The sequence below is a fragment of the Melanotaenia boesemani genome, chromosome 12 (genome assembly GCF_017639745.1).
Source record: "Melanotaenia boesemani isolate fMelBoe1 chromosome 12, fMelBoe1.pri, whole genome shotgun sequence".
NCBI lineage: Eukaryota > Metazoa > Chordata > Actinopteri > Atheriniformes > Melanotaeniidae > Melanotaenia > Melanotaenia boesemani.
In genome coordinates this window covers 16,487,410-16,514,937 of record NC_055693.1, presented here as the reverse complement: position 1 = coordinate 16,514,937, position 27,528 = coordinate 16,487,410, and the positions used below count along the sequence as shown (strand labels likewise).

At 36.1% G+C, this 27,528-nt stretch overlaps 1 protein-coding gene across 3 annotated transcripts in view; it reads right to left on the bottom strand.

The window, feature by feature from the left end:
* gpc6b (glypican 6b) overlaps positions 1-27,528 on the bottom strand; it is an 89,969-nt gene that overhangs the window by 60,252 nt on the left and 2,189 nt on the right. For all 3 annotated transcript variants that reach the window (XM_042001572.1, XM_042001573.1, XM_042001574.1), the window contains one exon: positions 9,831-9,989. In XM_042001572.1, coding sequence (XP_041857506.1) covers positions 9,831-9,989 — 159 coding nt within the window. The remainder of the gene's footprint in view (positions 1-9,830; positions 9,990-27,528) is intronic.

Genomic DNA, 27,528 nt, shown 5'->3' with positions numbered 1-27,528 from the left:
GTTTTGAGCATTGCAGGTGAAATCACAGATTTCAGCATAACAGCATAAAAAAGATGTTATTCTCCAGAATACCAGACCAAGTCACATCTGACTATTTCTATTAAGAGCTGCTGACATCAACACGAAAAAAAAAAGAAAAATATGCATAATTTTCAAGATTGCACAACACTTGAAATCTTATTTAAAATGTGCTTAGATGATTGAGACATTTGTATTTTTAGCTGCAAACTCACTTCATATTATCTTGGAAGGTAAAGATTACAATCCTCCGTAAATCTGTTTGGCAGAAAACTGTCTCTGACTTATCACATGCCACACGTTTAAAAAAAGACTTGCTTTATAATCACAATTAATTATTGTTCATTTACACATCTTATCAGGCACGGGTGACTGTTTTGACTGTAATAGTTCCTCTAGGGAGCAGATAAAATTAGCTTACCTTCATAGACACTTTTATGGTTATTATAAGAGGATTTGACTTTTTCTTCCACATCTAGTATGATGTAGGCCAAACCATTTTTCAGTATTATTTGGGACTATGTAGAGGAAAACTACAGCAAACATTTATTATAAAATATGCAAAGCTCCAAATATGATTTATACTGACGTGACTTGTTTGTCACAATGAGAGCACTCAGTGGTGTTGAGTGATATACACGTTGATTAATGACAGCTTCAAAGCATACTTGACAAAAAAAATGCATTTTGAATAAAAGAAAAAGCTCACAGCAGGAATTTTCAGTAGACATACTAACTGAATGTAAGTAATACAATCTAAGTGTAGTTTATTTTCAGTGCATATAGAACATTTGACATAATTCTCAGCTCTGTTTTGGAGTGATTAGGATGAATAATTACTGCACATTATGGATGGCCTGACTAAAACTGAAAGAATAAATGAGCAGCACATCATAACCTAATTAGTGAACATTCAAAAGAAAGATCATGTTGTACAGTACTTAAAAAAGCTGCAAAATGTCAAAGACTAAAATATATTAAGAATACTCTCATAAGTCAACATTAGAACACACTGATAATAAAGATGTTTGTCCAAATGAACGCTTGCCAGCGCTACAAATAGATAACACTGAAATACATTATGAGACAGCAGTGATTCAAATACTCTCAAATTGCAGAGAGCTCGTAATGTTGCTCTGATACAGCTCAGTTTGGCTCAGGCTCCTCACTGTGTAAACAGAGCTCTGCCGAGGTTACATAGAGCTATTCTCTGTGATAAAAAAGAAAGCCTCAGTTTCTGTGCTTCTACAGAAATCTACTGATGCGTGGTCTCTGTGATGTCAGGGATGTCAGCATTCTACTTCAATAGTCTTGAAACACAGCCTTCCTGCTTTAAATTTTTGAGCTACATAATAGAAAAGGCAAGTTTCATGAATTAAATTTATAAGCAGACCACAGCTGAAACAACAGAGGTTATGGAGTCAATCTGATTAACACAACCAACGGAGGAAGCTGAGGAAGAGATGACTTCTACCCTGAGGACTCTCATGGGAAGTGGCCTGCAGAATTAATTATAACAAAGTCTCCTGAACTGTGACCAGCCAACTAAGGAGGATAATAGGGTTGGTTTTCAACCTCTGTTCAGTCTTCTTCTTTTAACTAATTGCAAAGCATGGTGTTTTAAAAAAGAAAAACAGTTTGTTACAAACAACAATCAAAAGCAATAAGATTGTAATTAATGAAAATACATTGCCATATTAGGTTGTGGCTGAATAATTGACAAATCAATTACAAAATCTGGGAAGATAGACTATTTTGAGTTAAATTATATCTTAAAACATGGACTAAAGTTATATGAGCCACTTTCTTGGTCTTAGTGAGGACTCGAGCAGCAGCATTCTGGACTAACTGCAGCTGTCTTGCTTGGACATCAGTCCTTTCATTAGGGCTGTGCATCTTCGCTGGTCTCACGATTCGATTCCATTACGATTATCTTGTCAATGATTTAGTTCAATTCAGCGATGCATTACGATGCATCACTATGTGTTGCATCCTCAGTTTTCTTTATCACTGCACATTGCTACTTTCTTTATCGATGCATATAAGCAGTCATATAATTATGAGCCCCCTGTTTATGTATAATTATATCAGAAATCAATCTGAATGTCCCGATATTGTCAAACATCATACACTATGTTACGCTATGTTATGAAAATTTTTTGCAGTAAAGAAGTGTGTTTTGTCCCTTCAGTCTTTCTGTAGTCAGTCCTGACAGAATATGGAAGTTAAGAATATATTTTTCATGTTCTCCTTTATGGCCAGAAACCTTTAGCCTGTACGCATCCTTGTCAGTTTGTAATTGAACACAGAGACTATTGTTGAGGTAAACATTTGTTGCTGCACAAAGTTGTTTAAATTCCTTTAGTCTGTTTGCACATGCTAAATGCTAGCTTGCTAATGGTATTTTCCATAGACATTAGCTTTAAGCTAACTTACTGTTTTTTTTTATACATTTTCATGTGTAGTCTTAGGTGATTTCCCTGAGACAATTAATGTATTTCCAGTGAGATACTGATGGATTTTCTGTATGTTCGATTAGTTTTAGGGGGAGAAAGCTTGCATAAACATTTCAGTGGTCTTTTCACACATGTACTGTTTTTTGATAACCTGTTTGGGCTTTTTTGTTGACAATTACAGCAATCTTAGGAGTCATCAGACAGAGAAAATTAAAAGGATATTGGTCAAACTGTTAAAATTGGGTTAAGAACAGGCAGATGCATTATTAAATCCTGGAAGGATAGTGGCGAATCATAGTAGTTAAACATAATTTTCATTGAGAGAAATTATGAATTATGGTTCTTTTTAATGTCTGGTTAAATTAAAGAAAATCAACACCTTTGGAGTTCATAGCAAAATTTAAATGGAGAAAAAAGGAGACTGACATGAACAGTGCAAAGTAGAGTCAAGGTACTGGGATTTAACAGCTGTATAGCCTCAAGAAAACCACTTATCAGCGAGGCTAATAGAAAATTTGCAAGGGAGCATATTGGACTCTGGCGTAGTGGAAAGAGGTTATGTGGTCTGATGAGTTCAGACTGACCCTGTTCCAGAGTGATGGGTGCATCAGTTTAAGAAGAGCAGCAGATGAAGCGCTGCAGCACATCATGTCTAGAACCTACTATACAAGCCTGTGGGGACAGAAGTATAATCTGAGGTTGCTTCATTTGGTCAGGTTGAGATTCAGAAACATTATGTACCCAGAAAAAGCGATCAGCTGACTACCTAACTGTACTGAATGACCAAGTTATACAATCAACTTTTTTCTTTTTTCCCATGACTGCACATTCATGCCCTAAGTCGATCATCTTACGCAAATTGTGAAAGAGTGGTTAAGAGAGTCTAAAAATTCATTTTCACTCATGGATTGGTCGCAACAGAGTACACACCATAACCCTACTTAGAATCTTTGGGATGTGCTGACTTTATTCCCCATTCTGGCTTTTCCATCACCAATGCAGGATCAAGGGGAAAAAATCATGTAACTCGGAAATGAATGAATGCCAGTTATCAAAATAATGCCACAGCAAATAATATTGTAACAAAAAGTTAATAGTGAGCAAATAAATGATCACTTTTGGCAAACAACAGCAAGGCGCTGCTTTTATTAGAATTGTATTCATACTTGCAAATCAAAAAAATCCATAAAGGCCTTGCCAGCACAGTGCAGCATCTGATTAAAAGGCCTAACATGGTATCAAATGAGCCAAAAGACTAAGTAAAGTGCATTTTTCTGATCAGATATCTTGTAAGAATCAAACCTTTCTGTTAGAACACCTATCTGTGAAGCAACTCTGAATAAACTACAAAAATTGCATGCAGCTGAGTAAAAGTTTTATCACCTGCAGAGCACTCGGTGTTCTCTGCAGGAGCCCAGCTAGTCAAAGAAGGAACCTAACACTTCATAAGTGACAACTCAAAGTGCATAAGATACCACACATGGCTCAGTATTTGGCCTCCCTGAAAGCCTCACGACTGTAGATGAAACCAGCTATTCTGCTGCACTATGAATTCCACATGGCAATCATAAGCTGGGTCATTGATTGGTCTGTCAAGCAGTACCCATCTACAGGGAGCTCCTCTGAGAGCAGTGCTGCTGTAGAGAACATGACAGGCTGACCTTTTATGTCTCCATTTCATTGTGTTAATTCCTGTGGCCAGCCTATAGTGAGTCACACAATGCCAGTTATTCCCAAATGGTAAAATGAAAAAAGGGAATGCATGTCAGTGACTCAAATATATATTTACTTTATACTGTTTACTAAACAAATATAATAGCTCATAAAAGAAACATGAAGATGATTCCACTTAAATTCTCTATACTATATGCCTCAGACTATAAAGCTCAATAAGATCTTGTAACCAAAGAAACACTTGCTGAGCAAACATGAAAACCTTTCTAGCACAACAAAGGTGCAAAAGTGTAAAAATTTAACAACCTTTAACAACCAACAATAACACAGCAACTATGTTATTGTTGGCATCAGTGTCTGCCAACTGTAACAGGGACTTCATTACATAGAAACAAGAGCGACATTGATATTCTGCTTGGAAACTCAGCACTGTGGTGTTTGTGGCCAGAAGAGCCAAAAAAATGATTAACAATTACCAACCCTGACTTAGTCCCTAATGAGCGTAGGGGAAAAGGATTCCCTGGGCCAGCTGTTATTTTGCCTACTCTGACTAACAGCATGTGTCATGAAACTAACCATAATAAATAAGATAATTAATTACCAAATAGCAGAAAATATGGCTGCATGTTATGCAGCTTTTATTTATTTTTTATTCCCAGGGATTTATGTCTATAGTCAGTACCAGAAGCAGAGCTTTTAGATATACAATATCCTATCTCAAAGATATTTTATTGATACAGAAATTTCCACTCCATGGTGAAAGAAATACAAAAGCCATGGAATCATTTAGGAATGCAGGTAGGATTGTTCTAACAGACAATGCATACCACATTTGGCACAAAAATGCTGCTACTGCACATTTTATTACATATTTAGTAGTTTTTATACAGTATATCCATAGCAATAGATCAGTAGTTATGTTGTACATTGCTCATTTTAGGAGTTTGTTAGAATTCTGGTATATTTTCTTCATCAGTCATAATATGTTTACATGTGTTTGTGAGCATAATGCCACAGGCATTTTCTTTTACTGTCGGTTCATCATGGAAACATGTTGGCAACTGTAACATTCCAGTTAACTTGCCACATTGTTTTATTAATAAAAGATACTAGAAGTAAATGAATAATAGATTGTTACAAATACTTTGCTTTGAAAGAAGGCGTCACATACTGAATTAAAAAATTATGTTAAAATTAAGTTGAAATGAAGTGAAGAAAAAAAAAGACCTTTCCAGAAGCAGTGATAATTGTTTCGTGAACATCACAACCTCTGAATTGTGACTGAATGACTACGTTAGGTGTGTAGCTCATCCCAGTCTTACTAAGGACAGTTTTAGCATCACACTTAACAAAATTGCATCTGTTCTTTATTGTTGCTTTTAGTGTTAGGACTATGCAGGCTATGTTTTATTTTACATATGCAAATGAGAGTGTCTACAACATGATTTGGCTGAAATTGCAATATAAATCTGGCTTGTGCGAAATTTCAGAATGACTAAGATGTATGAAGAAAAGCATATGTATAATAAGCTTTATAAATCTGGCATAAAATATGCTTATGCATATTTCTGCTTTTGTGTGCACACGGTTTTAGTTATGAAACTAATCAGAAATGTATGCATCTGGCCTCTGGTGGTTTCCAACCTTTCCATTTCTTTTGTTGCCCCCGTCCCTTATTCACAATAAGCATATATTTTTCAAAAAATTATAACATTTCACTGTTTGAACCTTTGATATTTTGACTATGTATCATTTTCTATTAATCTTAGTCTTAAAAGGATATGCAGATCATTGCTCTGTGTTTTTATTTATAATTTATAGTGTCACAGCAGGGCACCACAGTAAAGCAGTGTTAGCACTGTCACCTCACAGCAAGGTTTGCATGTTCTCCCTGTGGCTGATTGGGTTTTTCATCCAGAGTTTCAAAGTTGTGCGTTGTGAGTTATTTCAAATTTGCTGTAGGTATGAATTACTGTGTGCGTGGTTGTCTTTTTCTTTGCCCTATGATTGAACTGTCCAGGGTGTAGTATTAGAATACCTAATGACAGCTACGATAGGTTCAAGCCCTTTGTACCTTTAAACAGGATGAAGAAAATTGATGCGTGTGACATTCACAATATTTTATAGGTGGAAACAGTACAGGCAAATGATGATGTAAATTAGGTCATATGTGCATATATTAGTTTTCATAAATATTATTATGGAGAAACTTGTTAATCACCATATGTACTAATGCAAAAGCAGCAACTCTGAAGTGTCCATATCCTCAAACATGATGTAAAGATGCATGGTGTTGATTATTTAAGTGTCAAAGATCAGTATAAATATCCGATGCATAGTAATTTACCTGTATTTATTTAGGCTCTAAAAGACACTAGTTTTCCCTAATGTTCACCGAGTGAGTGGACAAGTGGACATTTCAAGCACATCTTTTGATTATTTCTTTGTAGATGGACCTGGCAAAGCCAATACCATACTCTCTCACTATGACACATAGGCTGCAGTGTCAGGAATATGTGTGGGCTGCCCAACCACTATCAGCTACTGAAACACTCATCAACGTCTGCATAAGGAGAGAAAAAATAAACACATACAGTGAGTGCATACTCTGTATAGAAGTGACTCCAGAACCAGGTGCTAAATAGATTCTAAAGGGCACTAAGAGCTTTTTCTTGTTTCGATCTTCATGCTCTGTTGTCAGTTTTGACGCTGGTTTAATTATTTTGGTAATATATTCTTTAAGAGAAAATATTCATTTATATAGAACTGAATAAAAACAAAACAATTGACTTAAGATACAATTACCCTGCAAATATATTCTAATCAAAGCTAATAACCTTACATGTGGAGCTCAAAATCTACCAAAAATAAACAATTGGGTGAAATCTGAACGATGAAAACAACAAATTTGACATCCCAAACTGACTGTAAACGGAGGTTCCCAGCAAACAGTTTCAGGCATAAAACCTGTACTGGGCATCTTCTTTGACTATTGAAGTTATGGAGAATGGCAGGAAACCCCAAGAGAAAGAAGGATGCCTGCAGGCATGCATCAAAGTGCTGCTGGACAAAACCTATTTCCCTTCTTACTGGATCCCTCCACACAATATTCACTATCTTGACAGGGGGAGATCTAAATAACACTTATTTATTTATGCATGCTTCCAGGAATCACATATGAGCTTGAGAAGTGCATATTCCTGGAAAAAAAAAGAGACAGACATCACCAAGGCATTGTGACATTGAGTTTCTTGGCAATGTGAAATCATCTGAGAGTTACAGTCTGTAATTCAATAGCATTTGTTGCATTTAATATGTTGAGTAGTTTTAAAAAAATGAGCATAAGAAGAGAACGCATTGACTGCTGGGTATAAAATTGCAATATTAATCAGTCAACCATTTTCAGTTGGTGGATATATTTACATCTATGGTTTCACCTCCTACCTATGAAAATTTAAAAACGTTTCTGGCTTGTCATTTTAGGGTTTCAGCCATAAGCTTGAACATACAAATGATTGATAGAGCTGTGCATAAACATAGCATCAAACACCTTCTGTCATCCTTCTTAAGATTGTGTAATTTCCTAAATGAAACATTTGATCATGACATCTGCTCTGATGTGGAAACACTCCCATGAGTCAATTTGCTCACTTGCTGCTTCCATGAGTGGTACTTTTCGGGATGCTATTATTGATTGCATTTTGGTATAAATCCATTACCTCAATGGTCGATGCAGCTGAAGGACTTGTGGGATTGTGAGTGCATGAAGATACTTGCGTTTATTTTTGCTAATACTTACAAACAACATGTTTTTACTAACAGCAGTGTCTGTTTTTAGTGAGCAGAGTCTGCTTGTGTCTGCTTGTAACATCAGAATGAGGGCCAGCTGCAGTAGAGTCTGAACCTACATGTACTGGCTCTGTGTTTTACATGTTATAATGTTTTATTGCCACTTTGAGACAGTTAAAAAAATATGAGAAATAGAGTTCTGAGCTGCTCTTGATGGTTGTGTTGGTGCATTTGTTGGTGCTTTATCTCTGCTGAGATTTGTAAAAGATCTGCTTTGTAGTTTAAACTAAGCGTTGAATAATGAGGACTGTCCATTGCAGCTGCTTTTCTTTTCTTTCTTTTTTTTTTTACCTGAGTTTCTTTGGTATTTTGTGTTTTTCTTTGTTATGAAATCTGTTGCTGTCAACTCCTGGTCTGTGCTAACTTTGAACCAATTAGCATTTGATCAACACATAGCATCATCTCTGATCATTTTTTGGAAAGGGCACATCTGTTCATCTGCATCAAAGAGGGATACCTCATTGCACGTTTGGATGGTCGGTTCTGGTTGGCTGTGCTTGGGAAAAGCTGAAGGCCCCAACAGTCTAACTGGTACTCACAAAATCCTGAAATTTGACAGCATGGAGAGTTTTAGTTTTAAAGCTTTCTATATAATTATAAAGCACTCTTGCCTGCTTTATAACCAAAATACATATAAATGCTAGGCTCTACAATGTGAAATCTTTAAACCCTCTTCTTAAGTTTAATTGTTTTTCTCTATATTGCATTGGGTTGTAATTTGATTTGCCTTTAACATTTTTCTTTAATCTCTAGAGCACTTCATTTCTTCTGCTAAGGGCACTGCTGCAGTAAATAAAGCTTGAATGTACTGGCACTGAAGTTTTACTCATTATTTCAGAGGTTACTAAAGTATTTTTACAGGAACTTTTAATAGTGCTTCAAATTTTTGCATTGAAGACTTAAGATGTTCATTAAACAATGGAAGCAAATTCTGATCATGAGTTTTAAATAAAGAGATCTTTCTCTGTAATATGTGCCAAAGCTAAATTAGTGTCTTCTTTTAATTATGTGTCTTTTTCGCTACATTAGACAGGATTGTAATCCTAAATTGTCTTGTATTAGAAGAGGGGAAAGATGATGGGCTTATTCTCTTGATAAGCTTGAAGTTTTGTCTTGTCATTCACCTTGGAGATGAGGCAGAATCAGTAATCCTTAAAAGGTTTCTGAGAGATAAAAAGAAATATTATACTGCTATCCTTACCAACAATAATAAATTACAATGGCGACAGGTTGGTATGCCTGACAAGTTTCACCTCCACCACCGTTCAGCATTGTCCAAAGTGATAAGCTGCTTCTACCCACACAGTTTAATGGGTGCAGGAGGGATTATTATTTCTCATTATACTGCAAGAAGAAAGAGTCAACTCCACAGAGAGTGACACCAACAGGGACGGTTCGAGGTACAGTGAGATTTGGTTCATTAATTAAAACATCCCTTCTTATAGAAAACTTCATTAAGGTAATGTTGGTCAATACAATCACAGTGGGGTTAAAACGAGATCACACACAGCACAAGACTGCCAAGCTACCCTTACAGTGTAGTTTGGCTCTTTGTTGCTGTTCAACCTGTCAATCTGCTGTGCAAGAAGCCATGTTTGTTTAATCCAACAAGAGTATTCTCTACACCAAGGCATAATAATGAGATTTTTTATACCTCGTCTCCTCTTGAGTAAAGACAGTTTCAGTCAACCTTTACAAATGAAAACCTGCATATTCAATCCTCTGATTTTCCTTTTAGCAACATACTGCACTGTGGTAGCTGACCACTGTATCAATGTTTAGAAATTAGTTGAAAAACAAAAACATATCAGCATGGGCAAAACAAAGACTTACCATCAAATCCTTTGTGTCCAGAGACAAAGGTGCTTCGCAGTCCATGACTTGTTTCGTTAAGCAGATTCTCAAAGTCCTGTTTACTCTGCTGACCAAATTTGTCCTCCATTTCTTGGGTGCAGCATGTGTTTCCCTGAGGACATACACGCAGATGTTCCCCTGCAAAGTCCAGGAAGAACAAAACAAAACAACAAAGGTGACATACTTAAGACAAGTAACGCCCATAAATATGTTAAATCAGAAACACTTTGGTTTTGTATAGCTGAGTTAATGTTAGCAGTCACTGAAACATGTTGACAGAATAAGAGAAAGAGTCCTTAATATGATGGACGATATGCCTCAAAGGAAACTAGAAAGAGAGTAAAACAAAAATTTTACTGTTTGATACTTTTAGCATCCAGTGTCTAATTGTATTGGCTACCAAAGTCAAATTATCAATAGAAACTACAGAATGCTGCCGACTTAAGAGCAAAAGTCAAAAACAGTTCTGGTACAGTAACACCTGTACAGCCAATCCGTCCAGTAAAGATGAAAAATCTGCCTGAATCAAACACCTTGCCAAGACTTCTCAAATATAGTCTTGGTATGAGGTGCTTCTCTTGTTGTTATACTTGTGTATGGTTCAACTTCAAAAGCCTAGCCTCTTAGCCTCTTAGAAAAAGAAAAGGAAAGAAAAGGAAAAGTCCAGGACATTACCAAAAGAAAGAAAGCTACAGTGCTGATGGAGTTTTCAGATCCTCTCAAGATTTTGTTTTATATATTTTTTTTGAGACTCCATAAGGAAGTGTTTAGTAGTATAGCATAACACATATGACACAATATCTCAGAATGTCAAAGAAAACATGTTGTATAGTTTTTATTTATTATTAATAATAATAATGATAATAATAATAATAATAATCAAATCAGGTGTAATTCACTATTATGAATTAGCCATTATTGATATTTAGTGTTAAAACTCTGTTATGAGCTCTGGTGAATATACCTTCAGTTTTTGAAATGCTTCTGCATCGGGACTGGAGTCAAGTTAATTATGTCTAATTTAGCTAATTATCCATGATTAAGAAAGCACACCATCTAAATGAGGTCACACAGCTGACTTTTTTTAAGCTCATTTGCGCTCAGAATGTCACCACAGAAGTCATTTTATCTATCTGCATGCTTTTTGTGAATTTTAGATTACAGCGGAAGTCAAGCCAAAAAGTTGAAAGACGTTTTCATAGACCTTTGTGACAGGATTGTGTCAAGGCACCAATTTCAAGAAGAGTTTAAAAAAATCAAGAAGGGTATAAAAGAACAGCAACACCCTTCATTTACCCACTGACTTCCATGAAGACAGGCCAATAATCTATCCATCTATCCATCTATCTGTCTTATCCCTATCTCCCCATAGTAAAGAATCCTATTAAAAAAATCTTGGATACAGGCAGTGATCTAGATCACCCCTATAATGTAATCACTTTTTTTTATTCCATTTCTTAGATTTACTGAAAATTCAATCAAAATCCATCCTTAACTTTTTTATTTGTGTTGTTAACAGACAGACAGACAAACCAGCACTGCCAAAGATACACCACCTTGGCCTTGGCAGAACTATCAGGCACATAAAAGCTTGCTGTCCAAAAGGAATTTGCCAAAGACACTTAAATTCCTCCCAGACCATGAAGCAAAATGCTGCAAAAATGGACACTGAACTATTTGGCCACAATTCCCAAGAGTGCTCGTTGAGGAAAGCAGGTTCTGACCATCATATCAGGTGCACCATTCTCGCAGTCAAACATGGGGACAGCAGCATTACTCTGTGGGAATGTTGTTCCATGAAAGCAAGAATAACCTCATAAAACTGTGAAATCCCAGGAGTGAACCAGTAAATCTGGATCCTAAACCAGCAGAGCATCTGATAAGTCCTAAAAATTTGCTGCATGTTGGCACACCCAGTCCAGACTCTATCAAGATATGGCAACACTAAGGAAAGGAAAGGAAAGGAAAGGAAAGGAAAGGAAAGGAAACATGCACCACATTTATAGAACTATTGTCAAGAAGACTTGAGGATGCCATCGGAGCCAAGGACGCGTTCATAAAATAGTATGAACTCTCTTAATGTAATATTCCACTTCTAACCTTTGGAGGAAATTAATTCAGTTTAAATTCTGCCATTATGGAGAATTGTTTGTAGATCAATGAGAGAAAAAACAAACAAACAAACAAAAAAAAAGTACTGGATAGATTTTAAATTAAATCTATAAAATGAGGAAAAATTGAATAGGTATGTATAGTTGATAAATAAAATAAAATAAAATAAAAAATGTTAGATTTACACAGTTAGGAAGGTACGACTTTTTTAAATAGTCAGCTAGGGGAAAAGATCAATTTAAAAATTGGTTGGCACTACATCATGCAATATTTTCATTATTTATGTTCATTTTTGCATAATTTATGTACACATAATATGCTAGCCCTTTGCCTTGGAATGCTATAATACAAGTTTCTGCTGTAAGCTAGTTAAAAAAAAATAGTTCGCTTTAAAAACTGTTTTGTCAACATCGTGTGGCAGATTATCAGATGTGACACAAAAAAAGATATAATAATACATAAATGTCCCTTTCTAAAGACACTAATTAGGTTTAACACTTAAAAACACACAATTATAGCAAACAAATGTGCTAGGAGGAGGGGAGCATACATAATAAGCTTTTTATTGTTAGAAACTGATAGGAACAGTTTAGTGCTTGCAGAATCTTTAAAAAAATATATTTAGTATTTTTGTGTACACTGGTGTAACTGAACTGGTCTAACAATAAGTGGCATTACCGACGTTAAAACCGCACAGATCTTTGAAATATTCTCTGCCGTTACATAACTGATGACACTAATACTGAACTTGATGAGAAGTTTATGACCCATATCATTTAATTTTCCAACCAGACATTTTAAAGTAGACATTGAAAATGCAGACCCAAGGATTCTTCTACAACTACAGTCTGCTGCACTTTTGACACTTTAGAAATGGCATGTGCTGTCTAGTGCTTTCAGAATGAAGGAGATCTAGAGATTCAGTATGTTTGTGTGAGTGCATGTGTGTGTGTTGCACACTGGGGGCAGTGCAGCACTCAGTGCTCTACTTGCTGGCAGCATGGATTTGTGTAAAATAAAAGTAGGGCATTAGAATTATTTTTTTCCCTATCTTAATAATCTCAATATAAATCTTAGTTTTTAGCAGAAAACTGTTTATAATTACCCATTATTGTATTTGTTGGCGCACAGTGCCAATAAACAACAGCCTGTTTAGTTTGTCTAGAAATACAAGTTGCTCAGAGACATGACCAGTGTAAAGAAAGCTTGAACACAACCACTGACAAAGATTCATAAACTGAGGCACCAAAATGGGCCAAGAAACACCAGAGGACAGATGAAATAAGAGGGACTCGGAGCAGACGGATGGATTTGTGCAGGTTCACTAATGGATACAGAGCACATTTCAAACTATGCTTCAGCGAGGTGGAAGAGGAGTACTGCTGTGGGTTGCTGTCCTTAAGGATGACCCAGCTGAACCTTTTCAGAATGAAGATGGACTGGAAATCACCTTCAACGCCTCCTGCTGGTTTCTGACAGTTACCTTGGTACCACAGGAAATCTGCAGCCTTGAAAAAGGCTGTGATTTTCATGCAGGACAAAACTCCAACACACAAGCTTAGCTTCATCAAAAATGCTCTCAAAAGCACATTATATAATGATGGCCTGTTCTCATTGCTCACCTGCTACAAAGCCTTTTTCAAAAAAGAAGATGACATATTTAAAGAACACTTGCAAAGAGATTATATATCAAAGGGTCATGCCAATTTTTTTTAATAACGATATCTTTTCTGATCATCGAATACATTTAAAGGGGAAAAAATATTTGTAATTTTGTGTTACTGAGCAATAACTCTTACAAATGTAAATACAAAACAATAAAGTTAGTTGAAAAAAAAGTTTTTCTAATTGATCTGTCTATTGTCCCCAAATAGCTGACCATGCTTATAAGTTCCCCAGAGAGGGACCCAGGTCATCTATCCTTTTTTAATATCAGTATAACATTATGAGTTGATTAAAATGCCTTTGTTTAACATTAACATTAATTCTAGTACATTCAATTTGGCTACTGACTTGTTGATGTTCCATTATTAGAACAATCAGTATTATTTTTTAGATAAGAATAACTTATTTCTTAACCCCGTAGAGCAAAATCCATCATTGAAATGGTTCAAAAACATGATGTTGTATGAGAAAAAATCTGTCCAGATGCTTTTAGAATATAGAGAGCCTTAAACATGCATGAGAAAGAATCTGAACCTCCACAGCAAATGCTTTGAATGTAAAGTAGAGAGGAACTTGTTTAAATATGTAACTAACATTTATGTGGACCTGTCTTTGAACAGGTTTTGTTGAATAATAGCAATGAAGCTCAGATTTTCTTCATTTTAAGACTTAAGTTTTTATATTTACATGCTATACTATAAAAGTGACAAAAAACAGGTTAATGTGTGTTATTACCAACCAAATAAAACTTGTTTTGATGCCCTTACATTCAAGTAAACTCTAAAATTGCTAAAACATACGGAGAAAAGAGGAAGCAGGACATTATGTTAAGTGCAAATCAATGTTTAAATGGAGCCTTTTTTTTATCAGACGTGTCAAGAGAGAGAAAAGTCGAATCCTTCTTGACATAACAACATTACGCTGTTAACCAGCAGTCTCAACTGAGCTATGCATCACTTAAAAATAAGCCTGTCACTCATCAACATATGGAAAGAAGCTTTCAAGGGACTTCACCACTCAGCAAAGTGACATGACCTTCTTGGCCAAGGTTGAAACAGCACTGAAGCCTCAAATATAATCTATGTACTGGAGCACAGCTGCACACTAGCAACAGTATGGAGCATGGCTGAGACTATTCCTTTTCCAGCAGAGAGACAATAGCTATAGGCTTTACAGACAATTATTTTACTTTACTTATATTAATAAGCAATAATATAAAGAACTAGCCTACTGTATACCATTATTTATTATCATTTTAACAACAGCATAACAGTGGATGCACAAAAGCAAAAACCTAATACAGTGTGTGACCTTTCACCATAAATTTACACTGTATTCAAAATGAATATTAACCACTATAGAGTTAAACCTCCTAACAGTGAATAAATGCACTGATCATTTTGTCACTGCAAACACAAAACTCTACCATACATTCAAAAAAAGGTCAAAATGGAGTAGAGCCTTACGGTGCAATACAAAGGCTTTAAGTGTAACATGCTTCACTGGGACAAAGTCATTCCCTCAGAGGATCTCTTATACAGCATTTTTTTAACAATGAATTTCATACAATAATAAATCCATACATTATACATAATTACAATCCATCTTTAACAAATATTTAGTGGGACATTTCTGTTAAAATAACATTGGTTTGCACTGAGTACTAAAATGTTATTAAAGTAGTCAAATTTAAGCATTTTTAGGTCACTTTCACACACACACAGACCACATAAAGAAACTTGTCAATATTAGTCCTTACTCAGGCATTTCATGGGAGTATAAAATTCAGTATGCTCGCATGAAGTTATCATTTTTTTTTTTGCTTCACCTTATGTTCCTTCTTTCAATGACAAAAACAGAATAATGTTATTTGGACCCCCTGGGAGTTGCAAGGTGGTTCGTGGAAGCAATTGTTAAAACAACAAAGTTCTTTCCAACAATGTGAACTACGGCTACGGGACAGCCTCCCTTCTTTTGTGGCTTGGTGTAGATCTGATGAGCCACATCTTATGTAGATTGGCCTTTTGTATACTTCGCCGGGTATGATAGCAAGTATGACTTCTAAATAAAGCTGTCAGTGTTCCTGAGAAAGCCATAGTTCAGCAGCTAAAGGGGGAATTATTTTCCACTAATAGCCTTGTCTCAGTGCTGGCCTCTGGCAAGTCATTCAGTATTAAGAGGACAGTAAGGGTGAAACATAAGGTCTAGTTTCTGTCTAACCTCACTGCACTAACCTTCATAGTTTATTTGTCCTGGGCTAACAGTTGGATGCAATACTCTGCATCGAGCCATGGGACCAGACTGTGTTTAACATGCAAGCAAAGCAGCAGATCCCACTCACATTAACATATTAATAACAAAACAGCAGAGAATTCAATACATACTAATGTTAAATCAGATTTGCTTTTTTGTTGCAATCCATCAACACAATGTACCAACACTGTAAAAAAAATGTAACGTTTAGTTTTAATGAGAGGTTTCTTCATGCACTCAGACATTTATTAAAACCCATCCAAGCTGTCATGAAAAGCTTAAATTAAATCATGTTACTCACATGTCTGTAATCAAATGTGTTGTCACTCAGATCAGCTAGTTTATTAACAAACTGGATGAAACTCTATACTTGATATAGATATTTGAAGTGAAATTCATTCGATTGAGAGGCTCATATTTATTAAGGCTTACCTGGCATTTAACAGCAGGATTTATTAAATACACCTGGAATACACAGGAAAAATTAACTTCTATTTTAAACTATAGAATGCCAATACAGTAAGTTGAAGATTGCTTTCCTTTAAAACTTTACCACAGTTAAATGTTTTTTTTAAAACCTGGTGCTTCTTAATAAGTATATATATATAGATATATATATATCTATATATATATATATTTTTTTTTTTTTAGATTAGACAGTTTTACACTTCTGTTATCTATGATAAATACACAGCGCCTCTCCAAGTGTCTTTTAAAACTACCCTCCTTTGGGACATGGGCAAAGCACTGCACAAGTGCTTTCAGATGTTTTGCTGCACTTACAGCAATGATTGCAGTTCTGAACACTAGAAAAACATGATTTTTCACCTGATCTTGCCTTGTTTTCACTGTTATATCTGTGCTGTATATGACGTGATGGAGAAGCTGCAGCTGCAGCTTGACATAAAACATATATGTGCAATGTCTTTTTTTCTGTTTATCTAATTTGGGCAACTTTTAAGGAAAAAATGCTAAGGTTGTGCAACTTATGTAGTCAGACAGGAAAATTATCTAATTGATGATGCAATCTGTGATATCCTTCTTAAAAGCAGACTATATGCCAAACAAGTCTGTTTTGTTATACATTCCAATTCATTAATGTGTCTATATTGAAAAGAGGAATTGTTTTAAAAAAGAAAGAAAATAAATTCACATAAAAATCATGAATGTTATCATCTAAGATTCATATTCAACCTGCAACTTAAAAAAAAAAAACAACACGTGGGGTGGGGTGCTGTCTGTTAGGCAAAGCTGATTATTTTCATGCCTCTTCATGCTTCTTTGCTAAATAAAGTATTAATGCCAAAATTGCAGCATCAGAATCAACTACTGCTAAAGTTAGCACTCAGAGTAAATAAGCAAAAGAATCTTGGAAAAATTGTTTGTGTAGGAGCGCTTCCTAGATTCACCAGTTCCTGCCTGAGGTGGTCTTATGATAGGGTAGAGAAGACTAGATATTACAAAAAAACTCTAAGGCACTCTCCTTTATAGTGAATAAAATGTCTTTTAAAAATTTTTAAAGAACAGTGTCTGGGAGATTTGTGTGATATCCAAGAAAAAGATTAGCTGGAAATACAGCCAGTCATATCTTAATATAACGCTGCTTTGTCCCAGCTGCCCTTAAAATATGATATCTTGTTTCCAATCTTCTGTTCTACTATGTATTAGTGGAGCTGAATCCCCCCCCCCCAAAAAAAAAGATTCTCATTTATAAATTCTTTTTCTTATGTCAGATGGTAAAACAAGTCTGAAAGTGTGACTGAAAGAGCCCATATGAGACTACGTGCCAACCCACCATTGCTGTTTTTGAGAATGTTTTAATTCAATTCTAATTTTACATCTGCAATATTATCAGACAAAATTGTCATAAAAAGTGATTTTGGGTACATTTACATGTACAATGATCTTTTAAAGAGAAAGTTTGAAGCAACAAATTGTCTCAGATGTTGTCTCGCATACTCCACAGCCTCCTAATGCACCGCAAGGACAGCACTGAGCATGTGCAATCAGTTCCCAGGCACTGCTGCCTTTGATGAAGTAGAGTAGATGCAGGGAGAAGTGTTCCCACAGCAGGAGAGACCTCACTCTTGAAAGGCAACACTTGGGATGTTTGTTCTAAAAGTTGATGGGAATGTCACTTGTCTGCTTTGAAAAAAAGATACTGTGGGGGTCTGAGAAGCAGCTGAATCTTGCAAGACTGGATGTGTGGCGTGATACTGTGCAAAAAGTGGGAACTGTCTGAATCTTGTACACCATTACATGAGATTACAGAGATTAGATAAAACTTTATTGATCCCTTTGGACAGGTTCCCTCAGGGAAATTGGGATTTCCAGCAGCAGTACAACAACATAAAAGTTATCTATGGTGAGTTAAAAAAAATATACCAAAATATACCAAAAAAAGTATAAAAAAAAATGCATTGATTCAAATTTACTCTGGAGTTTTTCCTTGGTCAAACACACCTGATTATTGTGAAGAACTTGACAACAAGCTGTTGGATCCATTTGATTTTAATCAGGTGTGTTATAGCAGGGAAACAACTAAACCTGCAGGGTAGCGGCCCTGAAAGATCCGAGTTTGACATCCCTTATTAAACAAAATCAGAGCAAGGTTGAATAAATGTATTACAAGGGTTTTATGTGTACTCAAAAACAGCAAGTGTGTTTGCACAAACTAACTTGTGACTCAGGTTGTTTAAAGTGTCTGTTTATTCCACAGCAAAGGTAGGCCACCTCCCAGAAGTATTCCTCAGTGTACCTGGCCGAAGAGACCCACAGCATATGTGTTCTACCATCTGCTGTGTCCCATGGTTCCCCCGACACACCTTTTATGGATTCACAGCTGCAGCTACAGTCAGTCCTAACGAGATCAACATTACTTGTGTCAGTGCAGTTTCATCTTCTACGTCAAATCAATCTATCTGAAAAAGTCTAACACCAGGACCCTGATGTACAGTCATTTAAAAAAGAAAGTACTCCCTGACACGTCTCCACGGAGTATTGTATAAAAAATCTTGTAGTTCTTGTTAAATAAATAATGACATGCTAGAATACGTCATGTGTTGTTCATCTGAGGTTGTAGTTACCTACTTTTCAGACTTGGTACACCATTTTTTGTGTGTGTGTTTTTTACAATTTTATCAGGTGACAATTTTTTATCAGTCCGTTAAATGTGTCCATTATGTGTTGAAATCACACTGAGGTTTAGATTTTTCATCTGTGACCTTTTGCAGTCATACAACATGTACAAAATCTTCTTTTAAGAATCAGGTAAGAAGTCCAGTTGCCTTCTATTAAAGCAGTCAGGACTACCGTGACGTGGAGAACCGAGAATTGTTACCAGTCCAGTGACTCTCCCTCTAGAGATAGTGGCCGGCATTTCTAGACATTCAGTGTAGTGAGAAGGATGTCTGCATATATATATATATATATATATATATATATATATATTTACCTTATTTTCCACATTTGATCTGAAATGTCATTTTAAGATGGACAGCAGGGTCTAGTTTCAGTCAATCACAGCTGCTCATGAAATGCAATGTCTGCATCTTCTGCTCAACTTCTTTAAAGTATCAGTGTGATGGGGTTTAACTCTGAAGGTGTTTTTTTTCCTTATAAATATCTATAAAATCTGGGTGTATTAGCTGCCTTTTGTGTAAATGTGGTCATTTAAGCTGCAGCTTTGAATCCACAGCATCAACATAAACAAAGCAAAATATGCTGTTACAAGCAGATTAATGCCCTCCTGTGATGTCTCAGGAGGTTTGGATCAATAGGCTAACTGTGAGGTAGCGTACAAATGCATAAAAAGAATAATTAATGAATTGGTTTAAATGCAAGTGGGTAGATAGTGTATGAATAAATTAATATGGAATATCTTATCTTCCTGACATTAGGAACACCTCATGTGGAAACAATACACCATATAGGGCTTATTGGATCCGAACTTTAAAAGACTAACTAAGCCCACTTGGTTTTCAAACTAATTAAAGCTGAATCAATAGGTAAGAGTTAAAGTTTGCTCTGAATTTGAACACCACAGCAAAAACCGAAGGTGTATTTTAAACTTTGTATATTCAGTGTCTGAAACAAAGGGCTTTAACTGAATGCTAATGTTAGCTGATGTCACATGCATTCAGAAATCCAAAGTATATGTACTAGTAATTTGAATTTAATATGTATTCACTGTGTCTACTTCTTTCCTCATTTTCTGTAGCTCACTGGAACATTTTTTCTAAGTTACAGATAATCAAACGGACAAAAACGTCATCTGTAAAAAAATGAGTTTATATCCCAGATACTACCTATATTCAATTTCAGCTCATCTTCATGGAAATTTGTAAAATTCTACAAGATAGATATCTATTATTTGCATTGTTGCAAAATGTAATGAAGGAAAAAGAAACAGATGCAGCAACAGGAACAATAAATCACTGCATCAATATAACATGCCGATATGAAGTTGCCACTGTATACTATGGCCAGGCTAATATATAAAAAAGGTGGAGCTAGGGATTAAACTGCCAGAGTTTGTAGGTTGGTCTGCCAAAAATGAAATAAGCATGTCTCTTTAAGACCCCAATAGGCTACATTGCAGAAGCATCTGTAAGGACTTAACAAGTAATACCCATTTTACTTCAAACCATCAAGCTGGGTTTTTATTGTCATTTTCCACCTACAGTCTGGCTGCTCAAATCATACTGTACATTTGCCGGTCTTTAATCAAGTACCTTTGGAGCCAAAACCAGACTAACTCATTTTTACTTAAACCTAACCAAACAGAAAACTAAAGTAAAAATATTATGCCTATGCCTAACCAAGCAATGACTGAAAACAGTAGAAAGAAACAGAGGGGCAAAGAGGCACAATTGAAAAATACTTGGGAGGTAGTATGATGAAGTATCTACCTGTCAAAGTCACAAGCAAATTTTAAAACAACACTACACAATCCAAGTTGGTGATTGTCTGCATTGTCTCCATGGTGGCATGATCCAATTACTATACATGCCATGTCATAAAATGGGCCATAACAGACGTTGGATTTATTTCATGGCATTTCTATTAGATCAGGTTGATTTGACTACCTGCTTATCTACATTGTTTAATAACAGTTTAATATGATGTTGCAAAAAAGAAGAAGAAAATAAAAAAAGAAAAGTCCTGGCAATGACTTAAAAGTGGTCTTTTAAGCTTAATAATGAGTTATGCTGGTGTAAGCTTTTTATATATTTATTTATTTATATTTTGTGGTCCACACACACATGCACTCACAAAGATTTGAATTATGTAACTATTTCAAAAACGGCCATGAGGCAGGGTTGTCAATGCTTACGAATTACTTTTAAACCTATGTATTCCACACAGATTTAAAATTCCACACAGGAATCTGGAAATTTTAATAATGTCTCCAGAGGGTTTTGTGTACAGAATAGTTAACTGTTCAAGTTAGAACTCGCACCTATCAAAACTGAATGAACTTATTCCTAACATACTTTGGGTCATGTCAGAAGTCACAATGAAAGCCGTGCCCGTGATTTAAATGACTTGGGATGTGAAAATATAGAAAGATATATGTCCTTGGGTGAATGAGGACAGGTTCAAGAGGAAATGAAATTTTACTGATATAAAATAGTCTACAATAAAAGCAGTGCAGTACAATGATATGACGGTATTCTTCACCCTCAGGAGAATCAGTGTATAGGGAAAAAGGACAGAAATAAAGATCCTCAAACAGGTTCATGCTCCCAGCGAATGTAGCATTCTTTTTTAACTTGAATATGTCACAATATAGCACTTCAGCATGCCATGTGCAAGGCCATGCGTATGACAAGAGTCAAACGTTGACTTAATATTCATATTCAAATATTTTCTAAATATGCCAAAAAGAACAGTTTGAGGAAGGAAATAAAAAGCACAAAAACCCTGTCAGTACATAAGAAACCTTTTAAGAGCCTTAAACATATAAACATATAAACGTTTAAACATAAAACTGCTTCTGAGGATATGATTGATGCCTATTCCTTTGAATTCTCCAATAAATGTATTCCTTTTGTGCAGAGCAAATTTTCAGATAAACAATTTTAGCTTTAGCTTTATTTTTAATCAAAATACAAACCATTGCAATTCCAGCTTCTCAAACATGGAGACTTACCTTCTTTTTCTTGTGTACATAAAAATATTTGGCTCTGGAAAATTGTAATGTGCATATCTTCTGATGCTTAACAAATAATAACAATAAGAAACAAAACACTATACAACACAGAATCCCACAAATATAGAACATGCAAAATACTTAATTTACCATTGACAAGAAGATTAATATACAACCAAAAAGTACAATATGTTTGACCTTGAGGGTAATAGCTGTAAAATATTTATGTGCCATATACCCTTGCAGAAGGTGCCCCAATATCATTACTGTTAAGATTAATGTGTGGGTTTTCCTAACGCCATGTGCAGCACATTTTAGACTGACGAGTGCAGCATAATCAACATAGGTAACACTATGTCTGACTTTGATGCAGAGCATGTAATAAAAAGCCGAGTGGATGCATGTGAAGTCCAGTGTGGATATTCGATCTATGTGGGAAGCACGCCTAGAAGACAACCCCCACCCCCCTTGAAAATGAGAAGTGAGCAGACAGGCCACTCTCATCTGCATCAGTTTGCTAAGTGGAGCATGGCAAACGACTGCACTACAGGTAGCAGCTGGTGGCAGTTTAGAAGCCTGGACGGCCCTGAGACTTGCACTGATCATTACCTTTCACTCAGCATTCATGGTTTAGTATAGATGAACACTGCCTATTACACCTTATTACAGTGCAAATGCCCTCTGGATAGCAGGCTGGTTAAGTGAGAGGGAGAGGACACAACTCAGCAGAACGATACAAAGATCCCCAAGGCAGCTCGCTGAAAAATACCACACTGAACTTTCCTCAGGAGCAGTGTAAAGGCAAACATCCTCTCTAGTCACACATCACACCAAGTCAGATGCTCTCAACAAGACAGAACTGGCAGATGAGTGTCTAAAGATAGATCCAACAGGGCATTTGAGGGGGCTTTGTTTCATGATGGCTAAGTTTGACAAGCAGATGAGATGTTGGCGGGGGAGCACCAGCTACATGTCAGACAAAAGCCAAAATCTCATCCTTTTGTCAGTAAAAAACAAACTGATCGAGAGGATTGTTTACGAAAAGTGATGATCTGTTGATGCCCTGAACAGAGTAAAAATACTAGAAAATGTTTTAACAGTTCTCAAAAAAACTAACAAACAAAAAAAAAAAACCCCAAGAATAATAAAGATATATAGTTACATATCAGGTGAAAGACATTTGCAAAAATGTCTAAAAGCTAACACTAGTCACTCAGTAAGCTTACACATAGCTTACACACTCCTTTGATTGTAATACAATTTATGACGTTTTATGCACACTAATCCTCCAAACTACCTTCCTCTTAAATTTCAGGAAATTAACTTTTAATCCAGTTTGTGCTTGATAACGTCAACGGTATAAATGTAATTAGGCTGAAAAAGATAATGAAATGTAGGTACTTGAAAAGCTTCTATTTTTAATCACAACAGTATTGAGTGGGTGACTGTGGAAAAAAAAACAGGATTAGTGACAACTGGAAATGTGTTGATGCCTCCTTCTTACGGGAGGAATGAAAAAAAAAAACATTTCTCATTGGCTACAGTTAGAATTTAATTGGCAATTAGTGACAGGAACTAATAGCACAAAATAACATTGAATCAATCTTGTATTGACAAGAGGAGCGCTCAATCTTCTGCATCTCAAACGACCCTTAACCCATTACACAATGCCATATCAGGAGAACCACTTCAAACCAATCTTTATTTTTCACAGATGATTTATCTTAAATGAGTCTGACAAACATTAATTCTCCACAACTGCCGGCTGTCTTCTCTAGCAACCTTCAAGATAACAACCGTGTACAAAACACACAAGATTTGGTCAAGCTTCACTATCCTTTGTGTCTGTTTTTTTTTTTTTTTTTTTTTTATTACTTGCATAGACAGATAACTTTCCTTCTGCAATTAACAAGCAAGCCTTGTTGCTGTGAAGAAAAAAAAACACACAAAAAACAAGTAGAATTAAAGCAAAAATATCAGAATGAGCATATGCACAGTTAACAGCGCTGTTAAATAACTGGTGAACTGCTGGCAATAGTCCCTTCTGGTTTAGAAATGCATTGTTGACATTAAAACTTTCATAATAAGCAAAAGAGAGTTGGCCTTAAACCCTGCTGGAGGCCACAAACAAACTAAACTAAAAGTTTGGGTCACAAAAAGGATTAGAGTTTAGAAATATTTATCCACAGAGTTCTTTCTGGTGTAAAAAAAAAAAAGTAGTAACCCTGAAGACATGAGGGCAACCTCCTTCAAAAGAAACATTAAAATTCATGCACAACTGAGAGCAGTGCATTTAGATATAAACTATAGTTTCCACACTAATAAAAATAAGTATGGTTCAGAGAAATTAAAGCAACACTACATAAGTGTGTGAGCCTAAAATTCTGTGTTTCTGACTCATTTTGATGGCACACCGACATTCATTATGCACATTCCTGTGTCCTGGGACTGAGAAACCACCCTTCACAACTTTGTGTTTCCAGCCCAGGGCATCATGTAACAGCTGCATTTTGCTTTACGGCACCACGTTACACACCAGCAAGTAGATATCAGCACACTGGCCTTTTTGGACGTGCACTATGGCTGATTAAGCAAAGAAATGTAAGTGTACATTAGGAAAAGAAAGACGGAAAACGACAGAGAAAGAGTCAAGATCAGACTGACATCAGCTTTCCAGCAATGACTTGCTGGGGAGCTCAGAGAAGGGACAGATGCAAGACGGATGCTGAACTAGCCTTCGTTAGGGGCTGCCAATGTGCAAAAATCTGTCAAAGTTCAGTAGTATCACTTAGAAGTCATTTCATAGAGGATTTATGATGATCATTCAAGTGGTCTTTGGTGTCTAAGCAACTGAAAGTAACTACAATAAATATCTGGTGAAGACAGTTAAAAAATTTCTGTACGTACAAAACAATTTAATAAAATCAAAAAAAAAAATCAAACTGATTTCCAATGCTGAAACCCTTTAACACTCGCAGGACACGATGTTTCCTGCAGCTCTCAGAGGGAACACTTGCAGAGACAGCCAATCATGAGGCCATTTTGGCATTCATAAGCATGATTGATGACACGAGGATGGAGACAGCGCTTGAGAAATCCCTCCGCCATAAGAAAATTGATGTCTGTTTGTATGCTCTCCCCCCAGATAGTACCCCCAATGCTAAGATATATTACATTATATCACATTACATTATACAACAGAACGCAGACTTAAATATTAGTGCTACTGCAGACAACATAAATAAATAATACAAATTTTAAAATAAATAAATATATAAATAAAAATTCTGTCACTCCCAAAAGATCTGCAGTTTTATATCAAATAATTTGATGCTCACTGAATGAAAAAAAAAAAAAAAAACATTCACATACACCTTAAACCTATCAAAAGCTGTGATCCCTCTCAGGACTCCTCAATCTATTTCCACAAGTGTGACTGACAGAAAGGTCACAATAATTTCACAATGCATCACAGCAACAGTAACACATGCTTCAGGGGTGAGCAAAGTCACTTGGCTAGTCCCTCTGCAGGTCTTCCCCATTTAGCTCTTATTAATCCTCACCATCCCATTACATGACAGGAGCAGACTTGTGCACAGCACACGCTTCAGCAGAGATCGTTTGCCTCGTTATGCATGCAGAAGATCACATAAAATATCAGCACCGTTATTTTTGTCCCACTTCCACCTCCTGACTGGCAGTAAACAGAGATGGACATCAAGTGACAGCGCAGAATATGACATGCAAAGAAGTTCCACAGAATTCAGCAGTCTGCTCTTATGAGTCACTTTCCATATCTTGTCTCAGATGTTGGGTAATCCACCGGGTGGAAACTGAGACAGCAAGGGCAAGACTGAGTACATGTCTGATCTTCAACAAGAGCAATGGATTAGGAAGCAAAAGAAAGTGAAATTAAAAAGTGAACTTAAAGTAAATTCTGTCAAGAGGGCTGTTGGCATTTTTAAATGTGCAAATAGTCCCACTTTTAGAGCAATGCAGAAGTTCAGTACAGATCTGCTGACAGCTCCTAAGCCCCTGGTCAGCAGGCAGAGGTTTCACCTCAGTTTTGTGGAATTACCTGCTGAGCCTTTAGGCTTTGGATCATAACAACATGTCTGTCAATAACACAGTCTCCAGTGCTGTCATTCCACCTGACCTGGTTCTTCTAACCAAGCACCGCAGCAAAAATCTAGGATACTAAGCTTTTCATTTTTAGCTCCATGAAAAAGCAGTTTGTAGCTGAGGTTGAGCATTTCAAGTAGTGCTGAGCACAGTATTCTCACAAAAACACCCTGCTGTTTCCCTGCAATTATTATCTTTCGACTAAATTTGTAATGATTGCAATGAGTTACACCTAATGGCCAAAAATCTTTAAGACTAGAAAGTGGAAGGCAACAAGTTATTAAACAGAAACTGCAATATTTGAGAAACGATCCTGATGAAATAGATGTGATTAACAGTGCAACAGTAGTCATGTGTGACAAGATTTAAATGGAAATTAATGAGCAATGTTTTATATATAACGTATGCATGTAATCTAATATTTTCTGACTAATCACATTTCTTACTAAGTCTTCTAATAGCATTAAGATCTCACATGTATCCATTTCTCTTTACAATTCGATGTCCAAAGATCTGCTTGTCAGATAATAAAGAGATTTCAAGGAATCTAACTACAAAGAATCATCATTATACAAGCACGCAAACAGTGAAAGCCTCGTTTGCAGAAGTGGACCACTAATATGAGTGTTGACATTTCTTCTGTATCATCAGCGAGTTAATAGAGTGTGATGGCAGCTGTGAGGTTGACAGAAACACTAAGCTATACAGGGGGCTATCAGAGCCAGTCTTTACTGAGTCCCCCAAGGATCAACTAATGTACAAGTGCTGAAATATGAACTCCAATTTAATGTTGTCACTTAAGCTGATCCCAGTCCGCCACATAGATGGCTCCTAAGTCACCTCCTAAACATATTACAGACCTCTAACTAAGCCTGCCACAATTATTACATAATCACCTGATCACAGTTTTCTAAGCTAGCTGTAATCATATAGCATGACTGTTATAATATTCCACAAATGTCACACTTCATTTAGTATTTTGCCATTGATTCCAACTGCTTGATGGTTGACCTATTTTATTTTAATAACATCCTCTCAGTATGCCCCCTCCTTCTCTTCTGGGACCTATAGTAAGTGTAGCATTAGAGCCATCAGCTGTTTAATTAGAGGTTAGTAACAGCACCAACTGTTTTTAACAATGTGATTGTTTTTTACAAAGTCACACAGCACAGCTTTGTTTTAGGCTCAAATGGAAAAAAAAAGCCAGCCCAATAATTAAGAGGAGATAATCAGTTGGATTTACATCCAAACCAAACAATACACCACCACACCTACTTCCTGCTAAGCTTGGTGTGTATTTTTCAAGAATTATTAGTCTTACATTTTACATTAATGACATAAAATGAAAACCACTGATAATGTTTTTTTGTA